A 27,700-nucleotide genomic window follows, 5' to 3' on the forward strand; every position below is an offset into this window, starting at 1 on the left:
TGGCGATCCCTATAGGAGCTTCCGCAAGGCTCGGGAATTGTGGGATACTCCAGTAAATAGCTAGTGGCAGTAGATAATGTGGCAACGAGCATCGCAGCGAGTACAAGTGAGTGGTTAGTCATGATCGACAAGGAATCAGTGGAGTGTATAGGATGCATGCTTTTGATGTGTGGCAATCAACATAATTATGGTATAATCAGAGAAGCTTCTGTGATAAAGATACTCGTCACTATAAAAATGTTTTTAACGTGCAGTTAGACCTACTTCATTGCGTACTAGAATTTGCAGATGATGGACGAGTTACTGCGTACAATACAAGGTGACACCGTGGAGGATGCTTGAGGACGACTCATTAGCTTCCCTCAGTCATACAACTATAGCTATAGTACCTGCATGAATGCAACTTTAGGAGGGAATTGAATATCCTCCCCCTGTATGACACCCTAGCGTGCACTGGCATGCATGGTCATCACTTTTTTGCGTACCATAACTTTGATCTGATTATACCAAGTGATAGGGCCTTTTGACGTTTGTCACACTTTATTCGGAGGTGTTGTTTGTTGAAAGAATGTTACATCATCCTTAATTGTCTTTTCTAGCACTAGCATCCATTCTCAAACTGTAGCTAAGAAGCCCGCGATCGCTTTTGCAGGCTACGCAATTCTACTTAACCTCACGCAATTTTTGGATCACGTGGAAAAATCAATGAATAATCTCTACCCAAATTCTGGTAGAGACAGAAGCTATAGCCCAGAGTCACCAGTCCCTTTTCTCCCGTCCCCGTCCAATCAGAAAAGGTAGTGGCTTGCGAGTCTACCACAACACAATGAAAATTTGACGCATGCGCAGCGCGCCTAACCGTTATAAAAGCAAAAACTCAGCCTGGGATCGAGGCTAAAGCACGCCATGCAGAATTGCATAGGAGTGAGGACATCAAATTACTAAGTACGGCCACTCGCTATTCCGTTTACCGGGGCCAGTACTATAGTGCTCTGAGTAAGGTATAATAATTATGAGTAAGGTATATATAATAATTTATAATCATATAATTATACGTGTATTACGGCCGGATATGACGTTTTTTGGGTGTGGTTTAGCAAATAAACATTATCCTTCATTATCCTCGAGACAAGAACCGCAAAATAATTCATTAGAATCGAGGTAAGCCGCGGCTATTTCCTGAGATACAGCCACCTCGCTTCCGGCCAAGCTGCATGGTCCCAAGGGTAACCGGATCAACGAGAGTCTACTGTATAATTATAATGTCAATAATAAGTTAATAAAAGAACTACAAAAATATAGTGCATAATTATAGAAACAGAATAAAAAAATTATATTCTTGGATGGTAAAATTTTAACGTATTATAATTATTACACAATAATAATTAATTTATTAATTAATGAAGCTACTAACAAACTAAATTGTGAGTAATAAGGTGAGTAGTAATACTATTGAGCAAGCTAGTGTTAACATTCCTGTACACCAATGTAATCTCCACACATGACACACAGTGACACCTCCTGTACAATAAGAATAGAGACAATCATCGTTTGATAACAACACCAGTACAATCTAGAATAATGACATATTATACCCAACACAAGACAATAATGCATGTTTGTGGTAAGCATTTACATCACTAAAACTATAATAATAATTATATAGTATTGATTCTATACTCACATTGAGTCAAGTGCTGACAGATATCATCAGCTATCTTGTCTTTTCTCAGTCTCAGTAACAACTCCAGTACAGCTTTGTAAGTTGCTGCGTAAGGATTGTGTCTTTTCCAGATAATCAAGCATTCAGTCATGGCTACTTGAGTTCCATTTTTATGGTACAACTCATTCACATCGGCCTGTTCTGCAGGAGTTAGTCCCATTGCATTCGCATAGATTTTCGACCCGTCGAAATATTCGGCCACGTAGAGAATATCTGAGTCCCCTATTTCACTATTGAGCTGCTTGTCAATCAGACTGTATCTGCTCACTAGATCTTGGAGAGTGGATCGATTAGCAGCTGGTCCTACAATAATGCAGGTGCAATAAAGCTAATTTAGTTCCACGAACAAATTTATTTTACTTCCTCTCTCTGGGAATTCGCGATTTTTACCAGTTTACTTCAACTTAAATTTTATTGCCATAAGCATGCATGCATGCATGTATGTAATGTATGTAGAAAGTACTTGGGGCGCAGCTTCAGTCCTACATACTGCATGGGCTTAATACATTACTATACAAACCATAAATCTACACACACCAGGCAAAAGTATATAGGATGGTGGGGGTTGATATGGGCGGTTCAATGGCTACGGTATAATATACGTACATCTACACACACACCTATAATTATAATTATGGTATATATGGCAGTACCTGTGCTTGGACAGTTTGGTGTTGGTCTGGGGGCTGGTAGTAGATCATCACTAGTCTGCTTAGCAGCAACACCAGCCAGTTCCTATATAGAGAGACGAAAACAACAAATCCAGTAACAGTAGGATACGTATCAAGATTGAATGTGTAATAAAAATTTATATTTATCATTAATAACCACATGTGCAATATAATTATATCGCATGCCTTACATTAATAAGTAATTTATTGCGATGCACACATCAACGTAGCCAAGCAATCATTTCAACTCACGAGAGGGTTTCGTCCAGCAAACACACTAAGTGGATCCAGAATTCTTCTCAGTGCTCCACCACTGGAATCTCTAGTCTTTTTCCAGACTTTCAAAACATCATCGAGATTATTGCACTCCTGAAATGCAGTGCTGGCATTCTCAGTAATAGCTGTGCGTACGATATCAGCCAGTCGAGGATTCTTGTTCCAACAAGTTGCAAGGGCCGAGATGAATCGATCAGACAGTTCCTTGCATTCTGGATTGAACAGAAGCTGTAGAATATTCTCACCGAGATCAGCGTACACTTCAGCTTGGAGCAGATCACTCAATGGGATGGTGTCTACATTGTTAGTAGATACGACACACATTTTTTGGTTGATTATGCTTTTAGCGAGAAACTTGAGATTAAAGACGTGTGTATCTTCCAGAGGGTAGGTCACACTATGAGGAGGAAGGAGGGCCTCCTCAGTGACTACAGTAGAGCATAACTCAGTGGAGGTGTCAACAATTTTCTTCATCACAGTAGAGCGCAGCTGGAATAGATCCAGTGAGAGATGGTGAGCTTGAATCAAAACAACCACTTTCTGCTTGTCAATGACCTCAACCAAAACTTTGATACCGTCAGCCGTACCCCAGCAAACACCAGTCTTCCAGACCGAGCATGTACGTTGTAGAAAAGGGACGTCAGAATCTATGATTGGAGCAAGCCCAAGGGAGAGAGATATTCGAAGCAGGAGAACGTGGAGAAATCGAGCGTCCAGAAACTGGTCCTTGTGAGAGCACGACATAACCCAACCAAAATGATAAGCGAGGTCATCGCGATGCTCGAACACTTTTGTGTCAACTTCTAACCGGATGAGGGCAGGACAGAATAGATATTTCTCATCAAGTGACACGGATTTACCAGCGTCTTTTCGATGCTGATTGATTAGACAGAGGACTTCCGAGTCTTCAATGGGCACAGCAAACTCGAGATTAATCAAAAATCCAGTGAGCATGTCAGTATCCAATTTAGGGAATTGAGCAGCCAGCTTGGAGCAAGGTATAACACCAGTGCTAGTACTTGTGGAGAGTTGACAGTGCTGATCAAAATCTTCTGGAGCAAATATGGAGCCATTGACTTTACCCAAGAGCTCTTCTTTCTTGATGACAATGAAGCTCTTCTCTGGTGAGCTGGTGTTGTGTAGGAAGAGGATGTGACCTTTGTCATTGAGTTGAACACAGATATCAACCAGAAGAGGAACGGTTGTCGGAATGAATGGTACAACTTCTCTGTGCTTCTTGGAAAGAACTTGACTGGATTCTTCTTTTATTTGTTGCTGAACATGCTCCAGTGATAACGCAATGTTATTCTTGCCAAGAAGGTAAATCAGAAACATGTGTGCATTTAAAGAAACAGCCAACGTTGATCGAATGCTGGCGCAAGCAGGGCCGACAGTGGCTCGCAGTATCTTCATGCCACTAGAGTTGGAGTAGCGATTATCCATGGGAATGAACTTCAGCAGATCCAGGGTCGGATATCTCGAAACAGCTTCCAAAACAATCTCTTCTTTCTTTGAAATCTTCTGATCGTCAGTTAAGCAATCAGCATGGCTACCTACCACAATGAGTGGTGCTTTGCCCTCCATATTAGCACACTGGTTGGCAATGATGCCCAGCCAATAAGAGACAGAGTGAGTGGTGTAGGTGTCATCTTTATGGAGCCCTAGGACTAGGACAATAATGGGCCGACATGCATCAACTGCTGACTTGATAATTGCAGCGTGACTGCTGTAGTAGACCTCTTGACCAGCAAAGTCATAGACCAACACATCTCCAAAGACACGGCTTTTGAATAATCGTGGGATGATTCCGGCTGTTTTCTGGCTGACTCCATCGACTTCTTTAGGAGAGACGAAGATGTTGACTAGAGATGTGAGTGCAGTTGGCTCGTGTTCCATTGCTTCAATGAGAGTGCTCTTTCCTTCTCCACCGTGACCGATAACAAGTATCTTCACTGGATTTTTCAGAGGATCCTTTGAAAACACTTTACCAAGAGCTTTGCGATGCTGGGAATATGCATTTTCAGCAGTAGCTCCGTGTTGCAGCAAGAGTAGAATAACGTCCTTGTTCCCTGCAAGAAAGAGTGGTGTGTGTCCATCGTCATCTTTGATATTAGGATCACAGCCAACAACGTCATTCAAAAGATATTCCACGATTTTGGTAACCCCATACTGGCAGGCAAGTAGAAGAACATCTGCAATGGATATGCATCAATAATCATTGAGCACCTAGCTGAAAGTACATGTATATGCAGTGCTCTATAATAATATTAACCTGATCATGATTCGTTCATACAAGTTTTGGTTGTTCGAAGATATCTCATCATAATTATAATTATCATTCACGTGTTGTGTAATGCATGATTATAGTTAATTGTATTGTGATTTACTTATTATTGCCTTGCGTCATCTCTACGACGTACATCAAATAAATTGCGAGTATACTACAAAATATAATGACAGAACTCACTGAGCCGTGATCACAAAGGCGTACCTCGAGGCAGGATATTAATAATACCATGTGAAAGAGCCGCTCAATGTGCATGTGCTGGTACCAACAACGTGCAAACATATTTTATCACTACTGCTGCCGTCATTATTTAAATTTTAAAGCTTAAATAATATTTTTATCCTATAGCTTATTTTGGAGCTATGACTTGCAATTGCGTTATAACTATAATTATACCAATATTTTCGTATGGTGGTATATTTCGTATTGTATAGAGCATCATACAAATTAACGCAATACATTCTTCTGAGGTGTAGTGACATTTAATTGGGCAGTACGTTCATACGAAAATTTGCACCAACGAAAATTACCCGCTACAGTATACACTTCGTAGCAGGGCCATGCAGGGAAGCAGACTCCTTTTAGCATGAAAGCTGACACACTGTCTTCTTTGTATCTTAGTTATAATCATTATAATTATTAACTAACTTTCATCTGCATACTAAAAAGTCATCTGTTTTTTGCTATTCTGCAGCAAATCACGATAATGTTTCCTGCATGACTCATCAATAATTGTTCATAATTATGCTAATTAGCTGAGCTATAATTATGCTACCCAGTGCATGCATGCAATGATAGCTATAGCTAGCTCTATAAATTCTATCCTTCATAGGCTCGTCATCAAACTGGTGCTCAAGCCCCTAAAGGATCTGCCACTGACGCAAACAAAAGAAGAATTTACTTTATTCTGTATACATACAAGATTATCATAGCCTGTATACTTCAGCACATTGATATTGTAAAAGACCCCACTTCTAAACTATTAAGTTCTCACAATTCAATTCAACAATCTTCATTCAACAATCTTCAACAACATACCATTATTAGCTAACATCTACTAACTTACCATTGACAGCCACATTGCACTCTGAGATCAGGATAGTGTTCAGCTTCCCCCTTCTGACTGCCAGTCCCAGTGGAGCTAGTCCGTCACCGACTATAATAGTGGTGAATCAAACAATGTGATAAAAAGGACCACCCCACTGATTAATTAGTGGGTGAGACTTTACTATAATAATAATAATGGAAAACCATTGTTTCATTTCATCATAAATAATTATGATACACAATAATTATTATTATATATACAGCAGCAACCTTTTATAAATTTCTTAATTGGGGGAAGTTGGGTTGTCGCCCGGTTTCAAATACTTATTGTGATTTGAATAATTTTTAATGTTGGTTTCAGTTAGGCCTGTGCCAAATATTCAAATTTGTTCACCTATTATTCATATTCGCACTTTATCAGCCTATTATTTACTTCATCCACCTAAGCGAGGTATACGGTAGTGTGTTTGTGTGTCAGCATGTGTGTGTATAGACTGCTAAATCTGCTCAAGGATCAATGAAGTGCAAGTAAGAGTTTCTATATAGGCTTCTAGTCATGTTTTCTTGGATTTTTATTCGTAGATTTGCAAAATAATGCTTCGTTCTCGAGTTATGCCTGGTTTTGCTTACTTGGAATGCCATTGCAGCTTTTTTGGAGAAGCACGTAGCCAAACTTGTTTACCGAGTATAATTGCTACTCTAGTTAGCAGTTAGCTCTGCACTAGAACGCTAGCTATTCCATGGTAGCTGCAAGAGTGAGAAGAAAGCTGCAAGGCTTGCGCTCTGATGATGGCATCCATTAATTTTAGGCTGGAACTTCGGCATCGATCGACAATCATGGTCGATCATTACCCACTCTTTGAGTTTGCATGCAGCATGCAAATAAAAAAATGTTCATCATGTGTACCGTACTACGTGTATAAGCTTTATGCTATGTAGCTTTGGCATCTCCACCGAGGCACCAGCACCTGCGGTGCTTTCATTTAAATTGATGACACCTATTATTATGCCTCAGTGCGCATGACCAAGCGAGGTATACGGTAGTGTGTTTGTGTGTGTGTCTGCATGTGTCTGTGTAGACTGCTACAGCTGCTCAAGGATGAATCAAGTGCAAGTAAGAGTTTCTATAGGCTTCTGGTCATGTTTACTTGGATTTTAATTCGTGAATTTGCAAAATAATGCTTCGTTTTCGAGTTACAGTCTGCCCTAAGACCCCAAATGTTGTAAGACAGGAAGTGCTACAAGTTGCCTCATGAATATATTAATGAGAACAGTTTTTCTTTGTTTCTGATAAAAGTAAAGGTTTTTAGAGCTATCTAAGTTGAAATATGTAATAAGAAGACAGTTTAACATACGATAAACACTTTAAAATATGAATTTGGGTCAAACTGGCATTAAGTTGTGAAAACGATTGCGGAAAGTTCGAGAGTTTGAGCAAGCTGTTCACCATCAACGTAGCAAGCTAAAAATTGGTTGATCAAATCAAAAGGATCTAAATTACAACATATTCAAGGTAAATGCCATACAAATGAATGGTGTTTGCAAAGCAGTTACACAAACTTTGAAATAAATACACAACTTGGCAATAGCATAGAACACTTCATGAACAACTTCAAGCCTTCTAGCTTGCTGCTAAGCATGCACATGCATCAGATGCACTAGTTGATCCTTTAGGCAGTCTCTGGTTCCATTCACATCTGGAGATATGCAGCCATGAGTTCCACCAACCACAGAGATTATTCAGAATGAGCTAACTTTGAGAGTTTGCGCAAGCTGTTCACACTATCTCAATCCAGTCCAAACTTGCTGAGTCAATACATTCCATATTGAACTAATTTATCTCCTAGTAACAAGTTCTAGTTCAGTAAATGGTCTGTGTTATGAGCTTTGGAAATTCAGAAAAAATCACCCTTCACTACAATCTGACAGAGTTTAGGGTGCATCATTATGAATCTCATTATATAATTATGAATTTCATTAAAACAATGTTTTTGTGATGTCATCCTTATGAATTCCATTAAAATACTTGTGGTATGTATTTCCTGTCTTGTCTTGCAAATACTGAAAACTTGGGGGTCTTAGGGCAGACTGTTATTCTGGAATGCCATTGCATATCTATTGTATGCCAATTGTGAAGATTAGCTAGCTAGCTGTGGCCCTCTATTAGGAAGGCTTATTTGCACACTATAATTATAGTCTGAAACCAGAAGAGGCTAGCTCTCATCTACCTCTATAATGGTCGTATATAGTTGGAATGTTTGAACTTGTTTTCTGTACAAACCATGGAAAATCTTTAAATTTGTGCTTCCAAATTAACTACGACCATACGACCATTGTAGAGGTAGCCTCTTCTGGCTTCAGAATGGTGTGCAAGCCTTCTTCTCAACAACAGAATAGAGGGCATAAGCCACAGAGACAAAGTATTTGAACTTATAGTAAACGAACTATTATTATATACTTATAGTAAATTTTACAAAGGTTTCCTAACGTAGAACAAATCCTCAAATTCTGGGGAACTCAGTTTGTGCATGTGCACTATCATGCACCCATGCAATAGATACCAGGTCGTATTTTAATCGGGTCTCAGGAATGTACAGCACATTGTCTTAGAAACCATAACCAATGAAAACACCGCGGGTGCTGATGCCTCGTGGAGGACAGTAGTAGATCTAAATGTAAAAGTAGAAAATGATCGACCATGATCAGTGCTAGTATGCCAGGGACTTCTATACATGGAAGTACGAACAGTCAACTATATAGCTAACCTAAGCTAACCTGAACACTCCTTTTGCAACTTGGTACATCAAAACAACATGCAGGTACAATCATTGAATCAAAATTTTTTACAATAGCTACAAAACTGATAAATAGCTAGCTGGTAGCTGTAGTAAGCCACAATAGCTAGACCGAAAGGGTGGATCCGTGGCACCCTGGGATCTCCCCCTGGATCCGCCACTGCTATGGTGTTGTCGAGAAGGCTTGCACACTAGTCTGAAACTACTTTTATGATGGTTGGATGGTCGTGATTTGGTTTTTACAAATGAAAGCTTCTTCTGGCTTCAAAATAGTGTGTCGACAACACCACAGAGGGCCACAGCTAGCCAGCAAGTCTTCTCGACAACGCAATAGAGAGCATAAGCCACAGTTTCACAGGAGACAAGTATTTGTTAAAATTAATACGAAAAGAAACTATAATATTATAATTATGTGACAGGGCCTAGGAAAACAACCCTTAACGCGGGTATATCCGAGTTTATTTTTATTGTTGAATCGGATAAAGCGTTCTCTAAGCTTCAAAATGATACCAAGATCGACCTCTTAGCTATATTCTATCCGGAGATATGTTCGAGGGAACGCTACGAAGTATTGCAACTTGAGCAGATGACGCTCAAACGCCATGAATAATTGAAGTTCAATTATTGATTTCTGGGCACTTCCGATCAATACTGCTGCTCAACCTCATGGCAGGAGGCAGCTTCAGAAGCCATGAAACCTATTGTTCCTATTGCACAAGAGATATTATACAGAACAACACCTACAGTTCACTACTGATAAACCCTAAACACGAATTTAACTGACTAAACCAAATTAAACAGGTACTTACCTAACAGAAACACACATAAGCACACAACTAACTAGTGTTCAAGCTGGCGCTGTGCTAATGCCTCTCGCCATGGTTTTGCTTTCGCTGAAAAGTATTAGAGTGTTATATTAGTTTCTATAATGAATTTTATATTAAAGTTAGCTTATCTATATAAAGTCACTGAGAAGAAAAGACTTATTTACATGCATCTATTGTTGTATTATGTGGCTTACTAGGACCTCAAGAAAGAAGAAAATTGATTCTTCCAGGATCTGTAGTTCAGTGTATATAATATCTAAGAAGAAAAGACCTGTGTACATGCACAATTATTGTTATCTAATTAGTATAATTATTGTTATATGGTAGTGTTTTGTGGCTTACCAGGCCTTCAAGACAAAGATGATTCTGCCAGGAGGATCTGGATCTGGATCTTGGATATTATTTCTCACACATGGGGATTGAGCGCGCATGCGCATTACATCCACAGGAATAATTAAAGGGTGTGTCCAAAGAGATCAATTTCACAAATGGCTACTGCTAGCTAGCTGTTTTAACAGATATTTTCTGAGTATTGTAAAGCTAGCGCTTTAGTGCAAGGCTAACTCATATGTGACAGGCTCTGGGAAAACAGACCAATTGGAGCAGATATTGGTATTGAGCAATAGCCAGATTTATAGACTACAGTGTATAATCTCATAAATTTTTTTCTTGGCTTATAGTTATCTACAGTCTTTCTGCTACCTCTCTGCAAAATCTAATGCTCTGAATCCAACTCTTTCCACCAAAGCGCTTTGTCTAAGCAGCCACCATTACCTTACTTTTCCCAAAATAGTAATCTTTGAGTGGGCGTTTCTCAATACTGCTGTTTTACAACTTCGAGTTTCCAATGCGCATAACTCAGGCATGGAACAAGGTATGTGCAAACTAAGCATATCAATGCGTAGGCAATTCTTTGCTCTATCATCTGGTATATAGATCGCAAAAATTATAGCTTGCGCCAATTGGTCTGTTTTCCCAGAGCCTGTCACATATGTTGAATAGAAAGTTTGTGCGGACAGATGATGCTATGAAAGATTCTGAAGAGACTGCAACAGCCTTCAATGTGAGTCAAACTAGCCATAACTCGAGAAAGAAGCTTTAGTTTGCTAATCCACAAATCAAAATCCAAGAGAACGTGGCTAGAAGCCTATAGAAGCTGTTAGTTTTCGTCGCATTGCAACCGTTGAGCAGTTACTGCTGCATGGAATACACACACACACACACACACAGACACACACACAGTCAGCTTTACCCTATCCCTCCTGCGGCTACGCCTCGAGGCATAAAAACACTCTATACTCCCACTGGCACTTGAAGACAAATTTCGGAGGCCAGCTAAAAGTCAAAGAAATAAGACTCCACAACACCAGGAGAGCTTGCAGAAGGCTACTAAAAGATTTTGACCCCAAAAAAAGACAAGAAAAACGTTAATTGACAACCAGCAATCCGTTTTGAAAATGGCTGAAGGATAAACAGCATGCATGTGCTTGCTTTCTTTATATCCCGTTGCTACGTTGTTGCCAAGTGCAATATGAAGCATATATTGCACTGACCGCAAAGTCATATTGCACTGACCTCAAAACGCCCCTCTGGCAATTAGACAGACAATTAAATTAAAATTAAATTAATACGCATGAGAAATAACAAGTATTAAAGTATGTCCAGCCATGCAGGAATGAATGTTCAGCACTGCTGGAGTTTCTTCTTGCAACCATGCAGGTTTTAAAATTGTCCAAGATTCATTTTGTGGAAGATTCTGTATTCCTAGATCGACCTAGTCCTCGACATCGTGATGCATGTCAATTCTGCTTCACCGTAGCACTAGAAGTGGCTCTTTTTGCTGGGGGCATGAGCTGTTTTGCAGCAGTGTAGAAGAGAGCTTTCTTGGCTTGGTTATGAGGCCGAGCGTAGACCAGCAGCTAATACCATGTATTCACTGAGTAGTGGGGTGGGGCTGTTTCTTTGCAGCAGTAAGTGGGGCGGGGCTGTTTTGCAGCACCAGAAGTGGGGTGGGGCTGTTTTGCAGATTTCAGCGTTGGAACTCCAACAATTTTGTGTCAAGCCATTCGTCGGTCATGCCAATCTTATACGCTGCAGATACTGGCGTCTAGAAGAGAGAAGAGATGGAGCTGTGTCTTGAGTTGTCTCTGTCTTTTTTTGTGCTGTTTATATTGTGTTACTAGGACAGTGTTATGTTGCTATGCCCTCGGGATACCATGTATTCACTGAGTAGTGGGGTGGGGCTGTTTCTTTGCAGCAGTAAGTGGGGCGGGGCTGTTTTGCAGCACCAGAAGTGGGGTGGGGCTGTTTTGCAGATTTCAGTTGAAACTCCAACAATTTTGTGTCAAGCCATTCGTCGGTCATGCCAATCTTATACGCTGCAGATACTGGCGTCTAGAAGAGAGAAGAGATGGAGCTGTGTCTAGAGTTGTCTCTGTCTTTTTTTGTGCTGTTTATATTGTGTTACTAGGACAGTGTTATGTTGCTATGCCCTCGGGATATAAACTAGTTATAACACGTGAACTCGGGCTGCATGGCATATATTGCACTCAGCCCTCGGGGCTGGCGCCCTCGTGCTTCAGTGCAATATATTCCATACATCCCTCGTGCCCGTGTTATAACTATATAACATATATCGTACTCCAGTGTATCAGAAGAGGAAACATGCGCCACTATATAAAGAGTGTGACAACCATTTGAAGCAAAAACAACCTACTAGAGCTTAGACAGGCTTAAAGTACACTTATTGCTATACCTTATGAAAAATTGCACTATTTTCAAATTTCATCGTGTTTCGTCTGACTGACTATTACTTAGTATAACTATCTCATGCAGTGATTGTTCCCACTCTTTTAAAACAAAATTAATTACAACCATTAAGGCAATTAAAAGTCGGATTAGTATCTTGAATAAGTGTAGTAAGTAATAATTATTCTTGGAAAGTCATTATACAAACATGTTCAGGATACAGCTTCTAGTCGACTATACAATTTGGACAATGGGCGTTTCTCAGAATTGCGTTCACTTTCACGAGGCAGATGACCTCTAAGGCTCCACTTTTCTTATTATATAGGCAATTCCCCCATCATGCATCATTCACTAATACTGGCAGGGTTTCGTAGAGAGGGTGGGCGTCTTGGTACCCTCCTCCCTAGCCTCGATCCCAGGCCGAGTTTTCGCTTTTATAACGGTTAGGCGAACAACTAGGCCTGGTACTAGTTGTCTGCGCATGCGTCAATCGTTAGTCAGATTCTGACTAATGGATATTCTCGTTCACTTTTGTGACATTTATATTCGTGTACTATCATGTACTAGAAGTCAGTTCCCGTTTTATCATTATTGGAATGGCTCTTAGCTGAAGCTTCTCTCTTCTCTGAAGCTTAGAAAACATTATTCTGAAGACTGAACAACAAGGGAAGAGGTATAAAGCTTTGTCAAGCTTGTTAAGGTCAGACATTTTTGTGTGGGGCCTGTGCTATCATCATGTTTGGCAAGATCTAGGTGGATCAAGTGAAGAGTGTGAGCTAGAGAACTTGGTGCTGCCATCATCAGCTTGTCGACAATGACAGTATAACCTGTTTAAAATACGAGAAATTTAATATAATCTACACGTATTTAGAATGTCTACTTCTCAGTTTAAGGTAAGGGTTTAACCGTGTTTGGTTTCTTTAATATTGTCCTATACTTACAGGACTGGAGTATGACCTGCTCGTTCGAGCGTTGCTGGGTAGCTCAGAGGCATCAAAAGAATCTACGTTTTCTCAAGCAAAGTTTAACTGAGTTACGAGTTGGGGCCTAGAATCAGAGAAGTCCAGCAGCCTGCTAAATCGTTGAAACGTAATTTGAAGACATTCAATCATCTTGAAGTTGCCCTGGGTCACTGTAATCGTGCTGCAGCACAACTGGCAACTCCCCAGGCCCTTGTGAAGCAGCTCCCTATGTGCATATTTTGTGTGTACTCACTCTGTGCATTTTCTGTGTACAAATTTCGATTATTGATTTATTAAATATTTTTGCCGACCACAAATACAATGAAAATTTGACGCATGCGCAGACAACTAGTACCAGGCCTAGTTGTTCGCCTAACCGTTATAAAAGCGAAAACTCAGCCTGGGATCGAGGCTACCTCCTCCCTAGAAATAATTTTTATAATGATGTCATAACAAAATGTATGTAATTAAAAGAAGTATTTATAGCACAAGTATAAGTTGTACAACAAAGGATCGATTAATAGTTGTATATTATTGTGCTATTGTATTATTAAACCTGCTCTCTCTCCGCAGGGAAAGGCAACATCAAATTACTGACTGAAAATAATGGCTTATTTATCTGATATTATCCATAGATATTATAATACTGAAGATTATCACGAGTCTGTGCCAGTAAATGCACGACTGCCTGCAAAGCACGAGTGACAGTTATACTAGGCACACGGACGAGTGATATAGTCATCAGTATCCATGGTATAAAGCATTTATTGGTTATAGCTGGTTATAGCAACCAAAATGCAGGATGAAACTGTACACACGAGACATGCGGTTGTTTTGTCAACCAGAAGCAAAAAAATTTACTTTTCTCCCTGAAATAGATGGACAGTTCTATTTAACAACTATAGCTATGTGTAGAGAATAACCAGTTTGGGGTAACGATCAGTTTGACCCAAAAGCGTGGAGCTTGTAGTATTGAAGATGTTCAACAGTAGAATAATAACAGCAATAAGGTACTGTGATGGCAACTGGTGCAACAACAATACATGGTGACTTAAATACAAAACATAATTATAGTTATGCTGGAATGGTCTAGAATATCATTTCTACAGAGGTTACATCATGGGCAGGAGACACCTATTGCTCCTATTGCACAAAAGAAATAATTATACAGAATAACACCTACAGTTCACTACTTAAGTCATTATGTTTTGTTGTTGCACCAGTTGTATAGTACCTCCATAAGGCTCCACTTTTCTTATATCTACGCAATTCCACCATCTTTAAAATGACTGCCCAGCAATGTCACATGGCACGTGCGTGGCTGTGATACAGTGCAAGTGTATATATAGTATAACCTTCAACTCTCCATTCTCACCTCAGGTAATGTATGCTATAATTATAATAATTATTATGCTAGATGTATGCACTGGCTAGATCGACCATAATAGACACTGGGTTAGGCCTCCATATATACTCTTGCAACACCAGGGCTTCATATAGAGGGGGGGCACAGGGGGGCGCTTGCCCCCCCCCTGGCAATTGTATTGAAATATAGGCCATAACGCACTGTGTTACGGCCTGTGACACACCAACCAAACAAAGAGTGTTTTATAACAACAATAATGAGTTCTTTACGAAGCTACTTTAATTAAACTGCTATTCTTCTATATACTCTTTCTGTTCCATACGTCCACAATTTCTTCTTCGAAGTCACTATAATTATCTGTATTAGTACAGAGGGCGATTCAATTAAGAGCGACCTTCTTTAGTGAGAAAGGCTTGTGTCGCTCAGGCTATGGCTTTTATCTATAGTGCCATTCAACCTATAGGCAATTGGATTTCTGCATTTTTTCTGACATTCCACAATACTATTAGTACTTATTAACTCTTTAAGAATGAATTAAGATGCGATGTACGACAGTCTCTAAACACAACAATTTCGCAGATTCCCCAAGATACAGATAATCGCCGAGCCTCCCATTTTTTCTGAAATGTTGATTTTCTTCCCCCTGTCAATTTTTTTCTGTATGAAGGCCTGAACAATGCTCTTCAAAGTACATCTATACACATGCAGTAAACATGGCTGTTATTTTATCATAATTATAATGGGTGTTTATTCCAGTCCTGTCTTCTCTTCTCTGCTTCTTGACATTCCTCTTAGGCATTTTTTCACATTTTCGAAACGTATTAATACTTCTGTACTGAAGAAAGAACGGGAATCGAACTAAAAAACTAATTTTGCACTGTGAAACATTGTGAACGTATAATTGGCAGGAAAAGCATGAAAAGCGTAGAAACAAGAAATTCGTCGAGTGCAACTCCAATCCGTTACAACGTCATAAATATTGGCTGAGTCCAAGGTCTCTGGTTTTGAGATTCGAAGGCCTGAGGCTGTAGCATCCCAAGCATAATATAGTGAGGGTGCTACTAAGGGCATATAACTGATTTAGAATAGTGCTAAGCATTATGCAAGCTAGGCTATAATTATTAACACATTTAAAGAAGACTCTGAAACCAAGAGTTTCTACAAGCCTCCTCAAGCAACGTTAAAGCTTTGCTCTGGCTAGTCTACATAAAAAAACTCACATTGAAGGCATGCAGTTTCGTTTTTTTTTCTCTTCAGGGGAGGCCAGTGAAGGAGGCTATACCGTATCCTCGAGAAAATACGCCCAGCAGGAAGTCTAGGCTTATTAGAGTCCTGACTGGGCGTTTAATCGTGAACGGCGAGTTTTCATTCGAATATACGCCCACCCGCGGGCTCAAATCGAGGTTTACACTTCGCTCTATGACAAATCTTATTGTATTTTAATTTTAATACATATAGTATGAACATTTTATTGACAACAATGTTATAAACTAATGCATGAATAATAATTATGATGAACATGACAAGAGAATGAACATGAAGAAGTGGACTCTGACTCTATTCCTCTATTCAATGCTTTTCGATGTCAGATGTAGCAGAAACTTCCCAAATGATATGGTAGGACATATGCTCCTATACAGAGTATATAGCTATCAGGTACTTCGTTTCAAAAAACCAAGGCAAGGTAACTTGCAAAATTAGCCTGCATGTGTGATAACTTTCTTGGACTTTGTGTTTTCCTTTCTGAGCATAATTATTATACGACTATACTTGTTCTCTGCATAATTATACATCTTCAAGGTCAAACAGATCCATACAGAGAAAGTTGTATGTTTGATCTTATAGTCCAGCAAATAGTATATAATTATAGTCTACTCTAGATCTTACTAGCTACTACCTAAAACTTTCTTTCTTCTGTCAGACACTAAAATAGTGAGCATGTGGCATTCAGCTACTGCGCATGCTCAACTCTTTATTCTTATAATCGAGTGAAAATTCCCTCGTGCAAGAACTTTGAAGCAAAAGAGGGGATGGGTGTTTATTCAAGATGGGCATATTTTCGTGCGTCACAACTATAATATTACTTGACGTATTGAACGAGTTAAAAACAAAAATAAGAGAGATTTTTCACAGTAGTATTTGATAGCAAATAGACTTGCTTGCTGGTGAAAAACCTTTGTGAATGAACCAAACCAGCAGAAAAGTTGACCCTTTGCGATCTAACTATTGCGTTCTGGCAAGGATCATATTTACTAGAGAGATAAAAATGTTGAGAGAAAATTAATGTAAAGGAGCAAATGATGTTGCTATTATAGCTAAATATTAAGTGTTATTCTGAATTCTACATGTGTTCATGTTTTCTGTACGCAGACAAAAGTTGAACATGTCTGGTCAAGGAGAAGTAAAGTATGTTCTTTCGAATGTGCTTCCCCAGAAACCGTTAACTGCTATATCTTGGTGATGGTCCAAGATATATAGGGCCGCTCTCAGACCTTTCTATATTATATTATACTTCAATGGTAGTGACCCTCTTCAGTTCTGATTATTATTATACATGCATACTGTTATATACATCGTAAAATAATAGTGATCACTAGCTACTATTTTACGATGTATATAACAGTCTGCATATGGAACTTAGTACCAGTTACTTCAGACCTCCTTGACTCAACAGTCCCTTGGCCCTATACCCCTATATATAATTTGGCAAGCAAACCCCTCCTGAGAATTATGATCTTTAAGTGGCGATGGTGGTGCTCTGACGCTGGTACTTCCTCACTATAATAGTTTATACTCCCACTGATCATGAGCTTGAGACTTGATGACGTAGTCCTCTCTCGTCTATATCTCATCACTGGAGTCATGAACTCACTAGCATAATCCATTATTATAGCTATACACTATCATTCCAAAATACGGGTAATAAACAGTATTATATACTATATGTGGAAAAATATGTGTCACTGTTAGGTAATTTTCGGTGAGCATGTTGGATAGATGCTTACTAATAGTTGCATGCCCCCTCCCACCTTCAGCAGTCAATACTTCCTTGATACAGCATATAATTATAGGTACAACCATAGCTTATACTTATCATAGATAAACTGACAATTATTTGCATACGGAAAAGCACTGGTATACAAAAAACATGCAGTGCTTAAAATAAAAAACTGATACATTTATAAATGAGTGCTATATACAGTACTACGAAACTAACTTAAAGTATTACTTTGTACATCCACACTATAATTATACAGAGCCTTGAGCAGCTTTATTATTACAGCACTCTATAGACACACACACACACACACACACACACACACACACACACACACACACACAGCAGCGTATATACGTCGCTGTGCAAGCACACAGAGGCATCATAACTCAGTACAACGAATACTACGCTATAATTATATGCCTCGCAGCGAGGTATACATGCAGTAGTGTGTTTGTGCGTGTGTCTGTGTAGAGTGATATACAACTGCTCAATAAGTGTATAAGAATAAGAGGCTTCTAGACAGACTAAGTCATATTCAGTGGATTTACAAAAATTAATAATGCTTCGACTAGTTTTGCTTAGTAATACATTGAAGGCTATGAATGATCTACGCTGTTCTTCTGTTCTGCTTTTCTCTGATTTGTCACGCCGAAAATTCACAGCATGTGTATAATTATGCCTCGAGGGGTAGCCACACGAGGGATACGGTAAAGCTGACTGTGTGTGTGTGTCTGCATGTTCCAGCTGCAACTGCTCAACGGTTACTTGTAATGCGACAAAAACTATAGGCTTCTAGTAACGTTCTCATGGATTTTGATTCGTGGATTAGCAAACATTCTCGAGTTATGGCTAGATTGACTCACATTGAAGGCTGTTGCAGTCTCTTCAGAATCTTTCAGAGCATCATCTGTTCGCACAAACTTTCTATTCGAGTTAGCCTTGCACTAAAGCGCTAGCTTTTTGTTAGCTATACAAGAGTAAGAAAGGGCTGCTAAAGAAGCTAGCTATTTTAGTAATCATTATGGAACTTGCAGACACAGCCCTATTCCTGGATGTAATGTGCATGCGCTCAATACCACGTGTAAGAGAGTCCATTTTGAACGCCAGATCCTGGCAGAATCAATTTTCTTTTTTGTTGAGGTCCTGGTAAGCCACAAACCAACCTTTTCTGATAACTCTTTTTAGACTGCTTGTTATAGATAATATTATTACTTTCTGTGATTGATTTCTGTCTTTCCACAGACTACTGCATGACTATGCCCTCAAAATTATACCCACTATATACGGTATAGGAAGAGCAGGCCACAAGAAGTCTCCATTCTCTTGCTCTAGGGTGTATAATTGTTTATTTTTAAGTGCCATCAACACGCAGGAACATTTCACCTATATAATTATTAGGTGTCACACAAAGAGAAACTACATTTACCCACAAGCATGCATGCTACTGATTGTACAGAGCATGACCACAAAGCTAATAATTATTATGTAAGAGCAAGCCACAAGCATGCATGCTACTGATTGTACAGAGCATGACCATAAAGCTAATAATTATTATGTAAGAGCAAGCCACAAGTATTGTTACATGCAGAGGTATAAATTAACAGTCGGTCGCAATTAGCTGACTATTAACTGTACTGGCTCAGTGATAGTGTCCTAGCATGCACAGAGTGAAAGCCAAAGGTCACAATTATAGTTATGATGAACATAATTATGTGCACTCATAATTATATCAGCTATGTTGTTCATTGCAAGAACAGGCCTATAGCTATGTAGCTATGTAGCAGAGTGACAAACACCGACTAATGGTAAGCTCTAACTAAACCCTAGCCTCGGTCCCAGGCCGATTTTTTTTTAATAGAACGAAGTTGAAAATACGGCCTGGTATTGATTGTATCTGGGCGTGGCAGGAACCGGAAACCAAAGCAGAGATTCTTCACACTTTGTTTCCTGTTAAGCAAGTTGTTCCTTTCTTACTAGCTTTCACATGCACTTCTCACTAACCTTTAGTCCTTGTTAGTCCTGCAAAGCTTCTTTGTTTCCTGTTAAGCAAGTTGTTCCTTTCTTACTAGCTTTCACATGCACTTCTCACTAACCTTTAGTCCTTGTTAGTCCTGCAAAGCTTTGTCTGTGCAGTTTCAGTGACTATGAAGGCTAAAAACTCTCCAGCGTAGCACATGCAGATTGCTTATGAAAAGTATTGACCTTTTTTTTTGGTAAAATAACAGTCCTTGACCTGCTCAGGGCCCTGGAACCCCCCTTTCAAGAGTCCTAGATCCGCCACTGAAACTGTACAACAATAGCGTATAGCATATCGAATTGCTTAACTGTGTGCATGGAAAGGTCAACGCAATGAGTAACTATTCCCTATAATTATGACAGTACCATAAAGGTCGCGTGTAGAGTTCGTGCAAGTTCAAGCTATTCCCCGAAAATTAAATGCGCAAAAACGTTTCTAACGATCATTTCGCGAAATTTGACTCAAAATACTCATCCCAAACCTTCGTCTGGGATGGCCATTTATACCCACTATACGGCACTATAATTATATACGGTACGAAGAGCAAGCCACAAGTATTGTTTATAGTTGTTAAGTGCCATCAACAGGATTAAACGTATTCTGACTTGTTCAGTTTACTATAATTATATACACCCTCAAGCACTGAAGTGTTAACCCTCAGCTGTTGACAGGAGAATCAGAGCCGGAGGAAGCAAATATGAAGTGGTCAGGCCGCACCCATAAAGGGGGGTCCGGGGGTCCTCCCCCCGGGAAATTTTGTTTGAATGGTGCTTGCTGGTGCATTTTGAGTAATATTTAATGAATTTGAAAATTGACATTTTAATTGAGACAATCACAAAAATTAATAATTATTGGTACAGGTATAGCTATGAGGTTGCACCTAAAACTTTCCTGAGACGATGAATGATACCTTAAGGAAGGAGATGTTCTTCTGCTGGTTTGGAGAGGCACCAATGTGAGGACACTGAAAGGAACTCGATTGCAGTTTGGAGTGAGACATTTTTTCTTCTGGCTTGCAGCTAGATCTGACACTAGATAGTCTGATAATGCAGTACTACTACCTATTACAGTATAGCTAGCTATTACCAGCACCGTTGAGTAACGATTATTACCAAACTGATTAATTTTTCATTTTTAATGTTAACGACCGTTACCAAATAAATAGGTAAACGCGAGAAAGTGGTCAGGTTTTGGCCTGACCAACCTGACCGGTTCCGCCGGCCCTGAGAATGGAGTGCATATAGCAACCACACAATCAATAGTGTTTGAATTAACAGTAACAGAGCCAAACCAACTCAGTAAATCAATTATTATAGCAAACAAAAAATACAATAATAAAGAGCCCGGTAAAGGATCACTTTAGCTGCATGTATAGATCTACCTCGAATAAAGGTCGCATGTGGAGCTCGTGCAAGTTCAAGTTATTCCGCGAAACTTAAATGAGCGAAAACTATTATAACGGTCATTTCGCGAAATTTCATATACCCTCAAACTATACCCACTATAATTATATAAGCCATGCACACAACACATCATGACAGTGCATAAGCTATACGGTACGGTATGAAGAGCAAGCCACAAGTATTGTTACAGAGGTATAAATAACAGTCAGACCATCGGTCAATTTCTGAGCAATTAGCTGATCATTAACTACTTGCTCGGTCATAGTGTCCTAGCATGCAAAGATTATAGGCCAAAAGTAATTAGGGTTAGGGTAAAATGTAACATGGAAGGGATAGTATGACTTGTGTAACCTTGACAACGTATCTAGGTACCCTAACCCTCCATTATCAACTTCCCCTGATCATGAACTGTACTTCATTCACATGAATATTGTATTGCATGTACTAACTTACCATTGATATCAACATTGCACTCTGTGATGAGGTACTTGATAGTGTCCAGCCTCCCCCTACTGACTGCCTCTCTCAGTGGAGTTAGTCCAGCATTGTTAACAGCTCCTATAGTGGTGAGTTAGGGAGCATTGACACGTACATAGTTTACTAAGTCAGAGTCAATTGTTCTCAAATTCAACTATTCAATAGCTGCGTATGCACTAGACACGTTTAAACTTGGTACATGCATGCATGGGGATAATTCCAGGGATGAAACATGTCACTATCCCCAGATTAGAATGAACATTACCACAATAGTATAGAGTCATATGGCTGCGTAGCAACCACAAGAACGTTGTCAGTTAAAAACCACGTAGAGGTCAGGGTACGTACAACAACCGTTTGTTCTCAAATCACAAATCACGTGTGTGTGTGTGTGTGTGTGTGTGTGTGTGTGTGTGTGGTGTGTGTGTGTGTGTGTGTGTGTGTGTGTGTGTGTGTGTGTGTGTGTGTGTGTGTGTGTGTGTGTGTGTGACTAACAATGGCAGTCAGACCCACTAGACTATAGTACATATCAGTGAGGTCACTAAACCAGACACGATATGAACGTGTATTTGTGTTTAGGGTATTAAAAGGATCATAATTATTATAATAGCAGGGCTTGTAGCTGCAGGAGCAGAAGAGAGGAAGGAGGCCGAATACACCAGCCTTGGTTCATGCACTGCACTGCTTCACCCCACTAGCCATAGAGACTACTGGTGTTCTAGGGCCTAAGTCTAAGACATTTGTTAAGGAATTAGGTGGGCGCGTTGCACGTGTCACGGGAGATCAGAAGTCCTCCCATTACTTACTGCAAAGGCTGTCGGTCGCAGTACAGCGTGGAATGCGGCCTCAGTGATGGGCACAATGGACTCACAGACCCTCTCCCTCGAAACATTGGAACTTTGAATTACTACATTATTTATTGTTGTACGAATTACACCTGGTCTGTACACCTGGTCTGTACATGTATACGAATACTATTTCTAATAGTATAAAAAAACTAATTATAATAATTATTATCCCACATATAAAAGCGACTAACTAATTAAACGAACAGGAAACATAATTATTCATGAACATTTCTAGCAATATTGAGTGTTTTGACATAAGCACATGTACATGCATGTGTCTAGCCCTAACCACTATGTACGTTAGTTCAGCTATGAATTGGAGCCTTAAAGTGTTACATGACACACACACTGACTTACCTAGGTCACACTGTCCAGTTGCCATTAGTAACTGGACACACTTCAGGTGTCCCTTGTAGCAGGCCCAGTGCAGGGGAGTTTCCTTAATAGTATCCTGTATATTGACATCGATGCCATCTTGCCGTGTGAGTATCTTCACTACATCAGTGTGGTTGTTGTTGCATGCTGTATGGAGAGCGGTCCATTCAAGACTGTTCCTCCAGTCTACAGGAGCTCCTCTAGCCAGCAGCCTCTCCACCTCGTCCACACGACCACGCTGGGAAGCCTCAAGGAGTTGCTGACCCAGATCATGACTACAGTGTATTGTGGGAGGAGGTAAACAATGAAGGGCAGAAATTATCATTATTATGTACCTACAAATGACAATGAGTAATCTCAGTCTCCAATTAGTGGACTCTTAGGTGGTGAGGAGTGAGTGGGTGTATTATAGAGGATGTGACTGTATTGACCACAATCTTAGGAGCTAGCCTTCACTTGCTAGCTATACCCACATCTAGACACCAGAGGAGCCTGCAACTAATTAACCATCACTCATGAAGGTCACTCATTAGTTTCTGAGGTTGTCATCTAAATAAGTAATACAGTCATCTTTGCTTCTATAGCTAGTAAGCACGAGTTATACTATTAAACAATACATGTAGTGTTAGGAGTACATTATGGTCACAGTCATTATTGGACAATAGAGTGTCTGGATTCATAGATAAGGAGTACTGTATTCATTGTGGCCTCTGAGATATGGTCACCTCAATGTACACAGCCATTCCACCAAATGTTCACCACTTAGTAAACCACAGATAAGGAATTGGAAACGGAAGTCCCACAAAATAATGTTCACCACTTAGTAAACAATAGATTATAGAGTTAGAGAAGTTACATTGAATCTGCAATGGATCCTCGAAACTATTTGCGTTACTTATGAACGAGGCTGTTAAGCAATTAATTTTTGTCGGGTAACTCCCTTAAAATATGAAAGTTGTGTTTCCTCGAGACATCATCTGTAACAGTTTATAACACGCCTAGTCCGTCAGCCTCATGTAGTACTTATAATAACTGACAATGTACACCCAGTAAAAAAGATAAATTAGCTAGTAAAGTCATAAGTTCCCAAGGCTGTTTTAGAGCGTGCTAGTTATAACTACTACAATAGGTATAGACCTTGAATATAAGTAAGTTGCACGGACTAAGCAGCTATTTGTAGTTTATTATGCACTGTGTGTAGAAATAGGTATTGTTGTGGCTCCATTAAACCACATCGTAGCACTGATGTTACTCGAGGGCACCTTTGTTTCCAACCCCTTTAACCGATTATACGCCATGACGTCACGTTGCGGGAACACCCCCGCAGCCATATTGATTTTTAAAAAATGCACAAATTAATCAGTTCTTAGAAAACTGTTCGTAACTTGAAAGCGCTTCGACTTTTGATTGTGCAAGTTAGACTAGGAAGAAAGACCAGTCAAAGATCTACAAGATGATGCCCGAATCGCTTACTATCTCGAAGGATTGGCTGTGATCTGCTTCTGTCAAGCGGTAAGTAGTAGTTACGTATAATACTGCTTTGTTACATGGCTTTTTAGATTCGCTAGAAGCTTCATACAGCCTAATACTTATTGTAGTAAGTATATAGGACGTAGCTGTAGAGTTTGTAGTGCTGAGAAGCGTTGCTTAGCCTTTTTCTGTGCAGCTAGCTACACAAGGTACTGGGTGTGGCTTATAACCTGAGGCAGCTATGTGTAAAGAGAAACAGTGACAGTGGTAAAAAGGTGAGTACAAGCTTCCTAAGCTGTATGTTGACTCTACTGAATGTTTAGAGTCTACTTTAGGGCCTGCATCACCTATTATAGACTTCAATTTATTTAAAATCAGGCCCATAAAATTAATATTAAAAATACAACCGGTTGTAGTTGCTACAGTACTTGTTCGTACTTGTTGCATGCGTTTGTAGAATTGCTAGAAGCTCTATGGTCTGGTACTGACTGTACATGGTAGATAGTAGTTGTATCTAGAATTGGTAGTGCTAAGCAGCATTGATTAGCCTTCTTTGTGTACGTATGTACACTACATGTAGGTGTGACTGGATCCAATAATCAGAGGTGGGGCCACGTATGTACAGTGACAGTGGCAGTAGCAACGAGGTGAGCCAGGATACGTATTACGTTTGTTGACTACACCAACATTATGTTTAGAACTCGTTATAATTATATAGCCCTTGAATAGTAAAATAATAGCCTCGCCTTTTGTTCTTCGAACTTTGAAAAACATTTTTTTTACCATCAGTAACGATTATAATTCTTTGTGTAACTAACAATAGATATAAAAAGTGTCTGATGTCTGTGGCTACTGCTGATACTTTGCTGTCACACTATGCACTGCCACTGGATCCCTTTTGGAGTACCTTGGAGTCGCCTCTGTCAAGAGTAGAATACACGGTTAGACACATGCACACATACAAGCACACACACACACACACGCAAACACACACACGCACACGCACACACACACACACACACTCAAACACACACACGCACGCACGCAAACACACACACATACGTATGCAAACACACACACACACATACGTACGCAAACACACACACACACACACACAAATCCACTTACACACATACACGCGCACAGACAATGCCATGTACAGGAAGGTTGACGTTGGTGGTAGGACTTTCACAACAGTGCTCAGCTCATGCAGTGTCAATGTCCTATCCAGATCTACATTTTTGATAATTTATTGTTGTAATTATTGTTGTACTGTACCGGGTATTTGATAATCTTGTTTTTATTCTATACATTGAGTGAAGCCATTTTATTTGTTGCATTTACCTTCAAGCTCCTCTCCAAACTGTTCTCAATCAGAAAACTCATCATCACTGCCCTCCATGACTGGCACATCTCTGTTACCTTGCTGTACTCTGGCTACTGGGTCTTCTATGTCAATCTGTGCAGGTCCCAGAGCTAGTGGGTAGCCTACAATTTCATGCAGCACCTCCTCACTGATCTAGTGTAGCCTCTTAGCCATGCTAGTAGCTCTATATAATATTTTGATAGTGTTTGTTCATGCCAATAATTAATATTTAATTTGTAAACTAGCTACATATTCAAGCGTGTATTGCCAAAATATTTTCTGCACAGTAAGAAGTTTTGACTGCATATATACTTACCTGAACAGTAACTGGACGTAGTAGTAGCGTTAAAATAGCAGCAGCCGCTCCCTGGTTTCTTTAGAGCAGAGAGAAGCCGGATTACTGCGGTTGACGCAAAAATGCGTCTATGGCGTCATACCGACATGACGCATAAATGCGTCTGCGGCGTATAATCGGTTAACCCCTCTATCTATGGTGTAACACAACAACTCATGATCAGAGTGTTCCAGGGTTCAATGAACTATTTGTTGTGTGGGTTCTAATGAATAAGAATGGTATGCAGAAACATTAAATATCTTACAGAGCAATTCTAATGCACCTATCAATGTGTCGCCCCACTACCCTCCTAGGGAGGGGTCAGGCTAACATGGAGGATTTGACCATAACTATACCCCAGGTCAAATTCCCCACATGCATGGGGGAGGATGCTTTGTTCAAATACCCTAATTCCCCAGTCACCACCAGTCACAGCCTCAAGCAGTTGTACACTCTTTACTACGCAAGGCCAGGTCAAATCATATCAGTATGGGGTCAACATTTCAAGTCAAATTCCCCCGTATGTCCCGGGGGGAGCACATTAGGTGCATAATTGCAATCTATTATTATAGTGTGTGATTGAAGCTGTACATGTATACTGATGTATCTTTGTCAACCCTGAATACATACACAGACAGGCCACCAGATATTATGTACAGTACAAGCTCACCTTGCTGCCATTGTCCTGACCTTCCTGACCTGCCCTGGCCTGGGGCGGCCAGGGACTCTAGTAGCTGCAAGATAAGTGTATAGCCCTGATCTGCAGAGTTACTTCAGCTCAATCACAGTCTAGTCTAGCTAGTATCTATTTTGTCAGCTCAAAAAGTATTTTGTCAAAGAGCTGACACCTGTACCCAGAAGCTTTGTTTACTTGAGTTTACAAGATACGCCCTTTTTTAGCTTGATCTGATGTTGTTTTTTTTATTAATGATCTTTACCTACACACCCAATATTTGCATAAAATGCATGAATATATAGCAGTAAATTTGTTGGTCTCACCAAGAGAGTGTTATACATATTTACGGTACGTATATAGTGACCAAAATAGTCACCATTAGTCATCATGATTATAATTATCAAGAAATGCAATGAACAAACATGCATGAAAGAAATGGAAATAATGGTTGTGGTATATACGTAGGTCACTAGTAAGCTAATAAATTAAAGTTAGTACACTCTTGATCGAAGTCAAGCAGATTGTGTTCTTGTGTGTACATCTCATACAGTTGAAGGTGTAGCTTCACCAGGAGGACACTAGTGTGCCTTGTGCCTGTGGGTGTGGTATGTGTGGGTGGTGTGTGGGTGTGTGTGTGTGGGTGGGTGGGTGGGGTGGGGTGTGTGGGTGTGATAAGGATTTTAGCTGTATATAATTGTACAATGTGGGTATAGCTACGTATACTAAAATCAATCATTGATTCCTCCATCAAAAGGCACATACATTCTTTAGCATGAAATTAGACGATTACCACACGTATAATTATAGTGGGAAATGATTGTTGAAATGTAACTAGCTAAAAAAAAAGGTCAACTGTTACTTCAATACCCTATAGCTGTTAGTATGTAAAATTGCCAGCTATGGACCCCAACTAGTACCTGTATGACACTCTCTATATCCTTGCTCTTTCTTCAAAAAAATATAAAATTTAGGCCCAAAAGCAATAAACATATACTCATGACCTCTGACCTCAGTATTTCAGATGACAGAGG

The 27,700-nt window shown here is 39.8% G+C and overlaps 2 protein-coding genes and 2 long non-coding RNA genes across 4 annotated transcripts in view; 1 reads left to right on the forward strand and 3 right to left on the reverse strand.

Moving 5' to 3' along the window:
* Positions 1-27,700, reverse strand: part of LOC135338505 (splicing factor 3B subunit 4-like) — a 166,848-nt gene that overhangs the window by 72,920 nt on the left and 66,228 nt on the right. The gene's annotated exons all lie outside the window — the stretch shown is intronic.
* LOC135338453 (death-associated protein kinase dapk-1-like) lies at positions 1,256-26,899 on the reverse strand. The gene is made up of 8 exons (XM_064534591.1): positions 26,664-26,899; positions 22,806-23,098; positions 21,577-21,681; positions 6,024-6,113; positions 2,647-4,862; positions 2,377-2,458; positions 1,685-2,026; positions 1,256-1,521 (listed from the first exon to the last, which is right to left on the reverse strand). Coding segments are annotated over exons 1-8 (3,141 nt in total). The 5' UTR covers positions 26,675-26,899; the 3' UTR covers positions 1,256-1,519.
* On the forward strand, positions 24,100-25,603 carry LOC135338547 (uncharacterized). The gene is made up of 5 exons (XR_010395551.1): positions 24,100-24,335; positions 24,494-24,568; positions 24,874-24,940; positions 25,117-25,234; positions 25,440-25,603. It is a non-coding gene; the product is annotated as an uncharacterized LOC135338547 (long non-coding RNA).
* LOC135338578 (uncharacterized) lies at positions 25,073-25,891 on the reverse strand. The gene is made up of 3 exons (XR_010395610.1): positions 25,638-25,891; positions 25,422-25,526; positions 25,073-25,213 (listed from the first exon to the last, which is right to left on the reverse strand). It is a non-coding gene; the product is annotated as an uncharacterized LOC135338578 (long non-coding RNA).

Source organism: Halichondria panicea, chromosome 7 (assembly GCF_963675165.1).
Source record: "Halichondria panicea chromosome 7, odHalPani1.1, whole genome shotgun sequence".
Taxonomy (NCBI): domain Eukaryota; kingdom Metazoa; phylum Porifera; class Demospongiae; order Suberitida; family Halichondriidae; genus Halichondria; species Halichondria panicea.

Bases quoted from the DNA above. Each gene is read 5' to 3' on its own strand.
- LOC135338453 (XM_064534591.1), bottom strand. The intron at 6,114-21,576 runs GTAAGTTAGTAC...CCACTATTATAG, and splicing joins GTGCAATGTTGATATCAATG to TCGGTGACGGACTAGCTCCA. The intron at 2,027-2,376 runs GTACTGCCATAT...GCATTATTGTAG, and splicing joins ACCAAACTGTCCAAGCACAG to GACCAGCTGCTAATCGATCC.